The 9931-nt window shown below is 35.9% G+C and overlaps 3 protein-coding genes across 3 annotated transcripts; all 3 read left to right on the top strand.

The window, feature by feature from the left end:
- The first annotated feature begins 1383 nt into the window (after window positions 1–1383).
- Window positions 1384–2133, top strand: LOC120292011 (TMV resistance protein N-like). The gene has a single exon (XM_039309854.1). The coding sequence runs from the start codon at window positions 1384–1386 to the stop codon at window positions 2131–2133; it is 750 nt and encodes a 249-aa protein (XP_039165788.1).
- A 5-nt stretch (window positions 2134–2138) lies between these two features.
- LOC104440091 (disease resistance protein TAO1) lies at window positions 2139–3887 on the top strand. Its single transcript, XM_039309853.1, has 3 exons — window positions 2139–2629; window positions 2719–3037; window positions 3823–3887. The coding sequence occupies exons 1-3, from the start codon at window positions 2333–2335 to the stop codon at window positions 3885–3887; spliced, it is 681 nt and encodes a 226-aa protein (XP_039165787.1). The 5' UTR covers window positions 2139–2332.
- Window positions 3888–6260: 2373 nt separating this feature from the next.
- On the top strand, window positions 6261–8888 carry LOC108958698. Its single transcript, XM_039308657.1, has 2 exons — window positions 6261–6605; window positions 8536–8888. Exons 1-2 carry the CDS (start codon window positions 6279–6281, stop codon window positions 8854–8856), a joined length of 648 nt encoding a protein of 215 aa, XP_039164591.1. The 5' UTR covers window positions 6261–6278; the 3' UTR covers window positions 8857–8888.
- Window positions 8889–9931: the final 1043 nt, after the last annotated feature.

Genomic DNA, 9931 nt, shown 5'->3' with positions numbered 1-9931 from the left:
CCTTTTGACCTTTCTTAAGGGTTGTATCAGGTAAACTATAAGGCCTTGAACTATTAATCACCTATCTAATCTAATCCAAAGTAATAAAAGGTGGAGATGAATAATGGGCCACATGGCTCGAACAATGAGCTATTTGATGAGTTGGGGGCCAACGTCGCAGTGTCGTGGCCCCACCTGTCATTTATATCTTGTTTTGGGGGGTCATCCTGTGGCCTTTATATTAACAACTTAATATGCTTACTATAATTCATCAATAACAACACATAATTCGGCTGTTCAATTGATAAATTTAGATCTAACACATATTTTATATTAACAAACCAACTGTGTGCTTTTATAGAATGCGGGCACCCCATTAGCTTCTCCAAAGTAAATGAGCTGTTTTTGCATAATGTCATAGAGTGGGTAAGCTTTTGGGGTTACGTCTGTTACCAACATGCTGCTCTAGAATTCCAGATTTTCGACCAAAAGATGGAATTATTGGATAGCAAACAGACAGGGCCTCCATTTTGTTTTAATATTGACAAAGAAGTCCACCTTAGATAGGTTAATTACGAAACTATGACTTATGCTTAGGTCTATGACTAGGTAAGATGCACACGTTAAGTCAATATAAAAATTTTGGGCTTTTTTTTGGGGTTATATTTTTTCTGTCAACCAAACTGTAATGCTCAAAAGATGACGTTGCATTTGTTTACATTATCTCGACTAATGATTCTCCCATTGCGATTGCTGAAATTTTGTCTAGGCCTAGTTAAATGCTAAAATTTTGCTTATGCACGATTCGGTAGACACTTGGTAACTGTTGCCATCGTGTAAGTCAATACTATTGTCTTTAGAAATTTATATAATCATAGATGAAAAACATATCAAGTGAGTTCTATCAATTTAGCCATTTGTACTTAATTACCGTTTCAATGTACTTCATACCTGTTCAAGTTAAGATTTCGACAATCCCACATATGATGCGTGGGTATGAAATTAATCTAGTAACTAAAGAATGCGCTTTTATGCCTTGCAGCCAAGCAGCGATTGTCAAAATAGTTGTTAAAGAGGTTTTGAAGAAGCTGAAGATAAAACAAAAATTAGTGACTGAATATTTAGTTGGAATTAATGGTCGGATAAAAGAGTTGACAAATTTTGTAGATGTCAGTCACGATGATGTGCGGCTCATTGGAATTTATGGAATGGGTGGCATCGGTAAAACAACTATTGCCAAGGTTGTCTTTAATAAATTATGTTCCCACTTTGGGAAGTGTTGTAGCTTTCTTGACGGCGTTCGTGAAAGGTCGAATAAGGAGGGCATAGTCTCGTTGCAAAGCAATTACTATCGACATTGGTGGTTCTGGAACTATAGGAGATATCGACAATAGTGAAGAAGGAATGAGGAGGATTAGAGAAACACTCAGCAATAAGAAGGTCCTGGTGGTTTTGGATGACATTGATAAGAAAGAGCTCATTAATAATCTAATAGGAAATTCCAAATTATATCCAGGATCTAGGATAATCGTTACAACAAGAAACACTTGTGTTCTAGAAGTTGAGGGATTTAAGGGTGAAACTCAACAGTATGAGATGTTAAAGATGGATGCCGGTTCTGCACTTCAGCTTTTTGGTTGGCATGCCTTTAGTGGAGACTTTCCTTCGGATGATTATCGCCAGCTTTCAAGTGACATTGTCTCAACTACGGGAGAGCTTCCATTAGCTATTCAAGTGATAGGTTCATTGCTCAAGGGGAAACGCCAAGAAATTTGGGAAGAGACATTGGAAAAGTTAAGGAATGTTCCTACGAAAGAGATTTTAGAGAAGTTAAGGATTAGCTATGATGATCTAGAAGAACATCAAAAACAAAATTTTCTTGATATAGCGTGCTTCTTTGTCAATGAGAATAAGACCGATGCAATTTACATGTGGATCGATTGTGAATTTTATCCAAAGGGAGGAATTGAAGTCCTTATGGATAGGTGCTTGATAAAGATATTAGACAATGATAACTTCTGGATGCATGATCAACTTATAGCATTGGGGAGGCAAATTGTCCGTGAAGACAGTCAAGATGACTATGGAAAGCAGAGTAGATTGTGGATTCCAGAGGAGGCCCTTCAAATCATAAGAACCGAAAAGGTAAGTTAAAAATGTCTCATTCTCAAATAAAAGTCGTATATCCTAGGATTGGGGATTCTTTTTTTTTTTCTTTTGTTTAGGAAATTTATCAATTTTTTCCTGCCCATTTGAGTTGTAAAACATAGTGGTTGGAAGTTGACAAACTACTTGGCATCATGCAAAATTTCACTTGCAGACAAAGTGTAAGGTTCAAGCACTTGAGATATCTATGTATGGTTCCCCCATAGAGATTAGAAATGAAGACTTTAAAAGGTTGCCGAACCTAAGATTCCTCGATTTAAAATATGGAACTTATGTTGGGGACTTTGCAAGGTGTCATTCAAATTTGAGATGGTTTTCTTGGAGTTGGGAGGATCATGGGATGAATAAACTCGATTTGGATCATGGGATGAACAAACTCGATTTGGATTTTAGGGCAAGCAATTTGTATTTGGATAAGCTTGTTGTTTGTAAACTTCACGGCCTTGACTTCAAGGATGATTCAAAAGCATGGGACTTGATCAAGGTAAATTACATGTTTTAAATTATAATATGATAGTTCCCTTGTGTACACTACAATGGTTCTTTAACTCGACATGTCATTCATTTTTACAGAGAGCAAAAAATTTGAAAGTTCTATCTATTACTTGGTGTTCTGGCATAACGACAATCCCAAACATCTCTAGATGCTCAGCTTTAAAGAGATTGACTCTTGTTCAATGCTCCAGTCTAAAGAGAATTGAAAGCTTCATTGGAGATCTACAATCCTTGATTGAGTTAAAGATTATAGATTGCTTGAATTTAATTGATTTGTCAAAAGAAGTGGGGGCACTGGTGAAGCTCAATACTTTCTCCTTGCGGCATTGTAGAAGGTTGAGAGAACTTCCAGACTCACTTGGGAATTTGACCTCATTGAAAGAGTTAGATTTGTTAGGTACTCGCATTGCCATACTTCCAAATTCCATTGGAATGTTAAAATTTAAATATTGTAGTTTGAAGCTTGAGAATTTTTCTTTTGACAGAACGAAAATAATGGAACTTCCCAACTTCATTTTACAGTTAAAATCATTAGAGATCTTGCGCTTTCCATTGTGGCCATTGAATGTCAAGTATCTTGATTGGCAATTAACTTGTGGCATTAGCACTTTGGTAAATCTTAGAAGAGCTGGATCTCTAGGCGTAATAGAATGAAATGTGAAATTCTCATTGAAAGTGGTGGAATTCCAATGACAATCAACACGTTTCATGACCTCCACATCCTAGATGTAACCCATTGTCATGAGATTCAAGAGTTACCGGAGCTTCCCACAAGTTTGACCTATCTACGTCTTCAAGCCACATCATTGCTCAACACCCTTGGCTTGTCAAAAGTTACTAATTTGGTTAATTTGCTACTACGCGATGGCTCTGATTATGAAGGCAAATCAAAGCTAATCCCAGGATGCGACTTAAGGGGGATTGTGAATTTATCTAGATTGAAATGGGTGGAGTTAAAGAGTGCTGAACGTCCTGCAAATCCAGAGTTGACTTATCCTTCTCAACCAAAGAGATTGTTTTGGGACACTTGGACTTAAAACCCCTTGTGCTTCCATCCTCCACGTTGGAGGTGGAGAAATTTGTCAACTTTAGAGATCTATTTTTGCGAAGTGGAAGACATTTCACTAGATGGACTATCCACAACTGGAGAACTTAAGGGTTTGTGGATGTGAATGGCTTCAGAGATTATCCATTCCTTTAGAATTAAGGAAGCTGCGGAAGGAAGTGGAATCTTTGTCAAGCCCTAGTTGAGATACAAGTTGTGGATGTTTCAAAATCATTGAAAGACTTGTCCTTCCATCATTGCAAATCTCTGACAAAAATAAGTGGGTTGCAATATTTGAAGAACCTGAAGAGATTTTAATTCAAATTGTGGTGTACTTACTAATGTTGAGGGCCTAAACGAGTTGGAGTCTAGAAAGCTTTGTCTGTCATAGGTGCTGGTCATTGAAAAGGTTGATTGATGCATCTCGGCACAAAAATACCAGATGATTGCATCGTCCTATATAAGGGGTGTGGATACTTCATCAAAGATTCTATCAAAATCCTATGTCTACGGAGACAACGCTTTTGAAGCATTACAAAAAGGATATTCTTTCAGAATACATCAAAAAGGTGCGGAATATTCTTCAACAATATTTATTTCCTTTTTTGGCCAAATATCCTCCTTCCTTTCTCCACACAATATCTACCCTTTTAAAGTTGCCATTTTTTTGTTGCACCCTAATTTCTTAGGTGGATGATTTATTTCCGCTGTTTTTTGGTGTCGGACATTTGCGGTTCCTAAAGCAATCTTTCCCCCCTCTTTTGTGGCTCCCATTATGTGTTGTGCTTTAATTACTTAGGCTACATATTTTTTTTTCTATCTTCGTGATTCATCTCTACTTGCCTTTTTAGTGTTGTAATAGTTTAAACTCAATGAATCATTCTTTTAATATTAATCATCAAAATTACTTTCATAGACAAGAAGTTAGATAATCGATTGCCAATTATAGATTTCAAAAGCAATTGGTAAAGAAGGAACAAGTAGGGGTGAGCATGTTATGCCTATGAGCTGGGAATCGTTCGGACTAGACCGGATAGCCGGTGTGGTCCGGTTTTCGGAGGTCAATGGTCTATCTGGTTCCATTTTTATGGAATCGGCGATTGTTAGTTCGATAATCGATCGGACCAATTATAGATTTCAAAAGACATTTTTTTAAATATATATTTTTAATTTCTTAAAAATAGTAACTACTAGTCATTTTTTTTTTTTTAATTTTTTAATTTTTTTTTTTAAGTGATTGGTTCCATGGGATAGGATGGGTCCTAATTGTCAGTCCCCAATCCCAAAATTGGGAATTGAAACCGATCACCCCTAGGAACAAGTAAGAAAGAAGCATCACAACCCTTTCAAGTCACTGGGTTTAATGAAAAGAAATGACTTGGAAATAAATTGTCAGTTAACTTTTTAATGATTGGTGCTGTCACTAGAAGCAGATTAAGACATTAAAAGGCAACCCGCCATGTAAGGTAATCTACAAATAGGAAGTGTAAACAAAAGAAATAATACCTAGCCTAGCATTAATGGACTTAAAGTAAATACACTCATCACTAAATCTAGCATTCGTGTACCAAAGACAATCTTTTGACATGAATTGTACAATTTATTAAGTTACAAATAATTTTATGCAATAAAGTGCAAAAGACTATCCCACGAATGGGACATTGTATAAAATTTTAATTATTGTACCACCATAAGTACACTTTGTTAGCAAGTTAACAATTGCAAGATACAAAGTAATCTTAGGAGTGAGACTTGTCAAGATGTGAATTAAGTATTTTAAGTGCCTAGATGCAATAATTTGTGTATCAATAGGAATTAGTCAAGCTAAATGTCTGCACTATAATATTCAAAAAGAAATTAAAAATATTTCTATTGATGCCATTTTTGAATAATTATAGCAGTATTGAGAAAATGTTTCACAAGCGACCTCATCTACCCTTAATTTAATGGTTAATGAGAAAGTGAATAGTTACTGTCCCCCAATCAATAGTGGTAAAAACCACTACTAGAAAGTTTTATTTATAGTGGCATTCCAATTTTATTCTTACCCCCCTTTAGAAAAGGGAATCTGTGATGAGATAGTACTCTTAGGTAGATAATTTTCTTACTCAATGTTTAATTTAAATTTACATCACATATTTACATTTGCGCTAGTTGGATTTTGGGTAAATATGAAAAAGGTTTAGCGTATATCCAATAAATATGTTGTTTGGCTCTCCCGCTAAACTTGTTACATCACAGATATCCATCACAATCCGATTCCAGCTTGGAGTAAAGAAGCCCATATGAAGGATTGGTTGCTGTGACGTGTGGTTTTGGGTCTGTTCATGGAATAGAGAAAGAAAAGGAAGGCGTCGACCCCGATTTAGTGACATATGAAGGATTGATTGTTGACATGAAAAGTTTCGGCTTTCGTTTCAAGAGAGAATGGGTGTGAGACCAAGGATATTTACAACATGCAAATGGAGATCAAGGGGGATGGGAACGTGAATGAAATGTTGGACCAGGCATGTAGAAGAGGATTCATTATTCATTTGTACATCAAGGGAGGGGTCGACTAGAAGTGATTTGGGAGGGAGAATACGATGAGGAGATGATGAAGATGTTAAGGGAGGAACGGAGAATGAAGACTAACGTGTATTCCAATGAGGATGGGGCTAAGGGGGACGTTTCATGTCCTAATGAAGACTCAAACTCTGCATCTGTGGGTGGTGAAAGCGAAACTCATGGCAACTCCTCCGTTGATGATTCCGAGTTAGGGCGGGGCAATGCTGAATGTTTTGAGGCTACGACGTCAATTGCAGAAGAAGATTTAGACAATGTTAAAAAACAGGTGGAGCTTCACGAAAAACCTAGAGATGAGGAAACAATAACTTTGGAGCATTACGAAGAGGAGATTTTTCTGAATACATTAAACAAAGTGCGACATCTTCCTCATTGTGTGGGGGATTTTTGTTCAATTCCTTTTTAGGCCAAATCTCTTCCTTTCCTTAGCCACACATATATCCGCCCTTTCAAAGTTGCCATTTTTCGTTTGTTGCACTATAATTTCTTAGGTGGCTGATTCGTTTCCTTGCATTAGTCACTTATCTCTACTTACCTTTTTGGTGTGGGATAGTCTTAGTTCTTTAATAGTGCTGGCAAACTAATATTATCTCTCTATATATTACTTCATCAAAATTGCTTTCACAGATAACATGCTAGATAATAGATCACAAATTATTGATTTCAAAAACAATATATGATTTCTTTGTCAACTATTTTTTTTTAAATTTTGCAATTGACATAATTAATGCACAAATTTAATATTGTTCATATAATAAAACTAATTATGAACTAGTTGATTCGATTATTCCATTAATGCGCTTGGGAGAAATTAATGTCCAATTTGTAGTTGTACGAAAGGGAAAAAAAACACAAGAACTCATTAAATTCTGCCAAGTTTCATCACATGGAAAAACAAATGATGAAGGTAGATAATTCGCTATGTGTATATATATTTGGTTGGTATATATATAATATTATGATGATTTATCTCCTCTGTATCTATTGGTTTCCTATCGAGTAAACATAATTGGATAATTTGTTTTGCCTTTTTCTTTATTATTTCTGTTAGACATTTTATGCAAATTCATATAGGGCTAATCCATCCACCCACAAATTAAGCAATAAATGTGTTGCACATTTGTATGCTATTTTGCTGATGCATGTATATACAGTGGGCTTGACTATTGAGTTAGGATGTAACTTTTATGTCAAAGTAAATTAAAGCAATACTACTTGGGAAAATAGTCATATATTGAGTTAGGATGTAATTTTGAACGAGTGAACATATTATTTCACTGATGACTATGACTTATGATGAAAAGAGACACTATTTAATTTCGAAGCATATTACTTTAGAATAAGGAAGAATACAAAAATATCAAGACTTTCATAAACTAATTTGAAACAACGTGTCACATGGTTATGGATTTCTCATTCAAAAAGTATAAAATAAAACTCCTTTTTAGTTACAAAATGCAAAACAATTGAATATATTTTTGTATTTTAACTGAAATAAATAATCAAAATTAGAGGATAGTAGTACATGAAGTACCACGTGTAATTAAAGTGAAAATAAGAAGAAGAATTGAAGTTTACTAAAGTAATAACATAAATAATAGAAAGAGGAATGAAACTGGATATAGATTTTCGTTAATTACAATTTCAGTCCTAACATATTGTGCGGATTCCAATATAGTCCTAAATTGTTCAATTGTTCCAATATAAATCTATATCTTCCGGCCGATCATTATCGTCTTACATGGCACGATCAGCAATCTGACATGGAAAATATTAATCGAAACAACATCGTTTATTTGGAAGAATGTGCAACATATAACAAAATAAAATCGACTAAACCACAAAAATCCCCAAATGAACTCCCTAATTTGCTGACAACGTCGATTTCCATTAGAATCCCCAATTTCCTCGATTCGAACCCTAGTTTACCATCACAATCCTCAATTTCCACTCGACGTCATCAAACTCTAGAGGAGAGATTAGCTACCTTGAGATTTGCAACAGGAACGATAAAGAGCGCTCATGTTAGGTGTACATTGAAGTTGACAGCCTTCAATTTTTTTTATAAAAACCAGAAGAAAAAGAGAGAAAAAGGGTCTAAAGGTAAATATTTCATTGCGGTCTCTCTAAGTGTATTGCCTTTCTCTTTCTTATAATCTATTTGTACTGGGAGACCATTGCTCTGCTAGTGAGACCATATTGGCGCATGTTAATGCGATTGTAAGCAGTGATTTTGTTTGAATTTTTAGTTTTTACTGGCTTTTTTGGTTCATTGTGAATTCTAGTCATGTCAGCTCAAGAGTGCAAGTGCTAAACACGGCAAGAGGCAGAGAGATGATGATCATGCAAGCCACGCCAACACCACAACAAAGAACTCTACTCGTGGCCAGCAGAGTGGCATTCCCCAGCATGTTACAAGAAGGACAACAAGACAAGCAGCAAAAAAACAACCACCAGTTGAAGCAGCAGCACTTCCCGTTGAAGCAGTAGGCCCATCAAGAAAAAAGAAAAAGAATGACAGCAAGCAAGTCAATCCTATAAGAAGAAGTGCCAGGCTTATGAAAGGCCCAACTGGAGGGACAAGTGATATCGTGCATCTAGATTGATAGTCACTTGGGGTGTTTGACTGGATTGTGAGATCATTGCAATGTGACTTTTCTTTTTCTTTTTTTTTTGGTGGATTCTGGGTTCAGTGAACTAGTATGGTTGGATTGATAACATACTTATGACGTATTACTTGCAAAGGTGCTGCTTTTAGCAACTAACATGACTATCTTTTGTGATCCCTCTCTTGTTACAATCTGCTTTCTCTGTTTCATTGCTGAATACACATTAGTTGATTAGATGATGTCATACTAGATTGTCCATAGAACAATTGCTGTTGCAAGCCCAGTTGTTCGTGCAAAACTACTATATATATTATTCTTTATTTATTTATATATATTAACAAAGTCCTAGCTCCATTATACCAATTTAAAAAATTTAGGCTCAATCTATTATGACAGAGAGGAGCCAACAAGTCACATGGATGCAAGTCCAGCAATATGTGCAAAATGCTCATTAAATTTCATTTACGCAAAACATGTCCACTATTAGAAAACATGTATTACAAAAGCTCATTCTTGCCTAAACACAAAACAATGTCTACTAACATAGTTTATGGCGGACTCAACACATCTTTCCCTTTAACCCTTCCACACATGAGAGCTAAAATAACTGGGAACACTCAACATGACCAATATTCTCTTCAATCTGGAATTTTCTTCCTTTAACTTTGCCCCTTCTTGTTTCAAACATCGTTTGTGTTTGTTCCTTGCGTCAGCTCTTTTGCATACCACTAGCTTTCGAAAACGGGTTTTTCATTTTAAGAAAAACTGTTGATTCGAATATAATCAAATGACACATCATACTACATAAGAAACACTCGATTAAGTATGATAATTGTTGCCTTTCATTAGTCGGACCTCGTTTATTTGGTCCGGTGCTTTAAAAGGCAAATCACGACGCAGCTTTTGAGCGTCCGCCCTGATAAGGAAAGTGATGGGACCAGAAAAATTTTATTCACTTCTTGGATTAAGGAAAGTGCCTTCATTCACTTGAAATGATCTATCGTCCACGGTTGCCGAGAAAATCGGGGGTGCCTCAACAATGCACCTGCGCAGGACTAGCAGCTTTATCTTA

This window comes from Eucalyptus grandis, chromosome 3, assembly GCF_016545825.1.
Source record: "Eucalyptus grandis isolate ANBG69807.140 chromosome 3, ASM1654582v1, whole genome shotgun sequence".
Taxonomy (NCBI): domain Eukaryota; kingdom Viridiplantae; phylum Streptophyta; class Magnoliopsida; order Myrtales; family Myrtaceae; genus Eucalyptus; species Eucalyptus grandis.
Note: the sequence above shows the minus strand (reverse complement) of the source record. Positions and strands in the feature narration are given on the sequence as shown.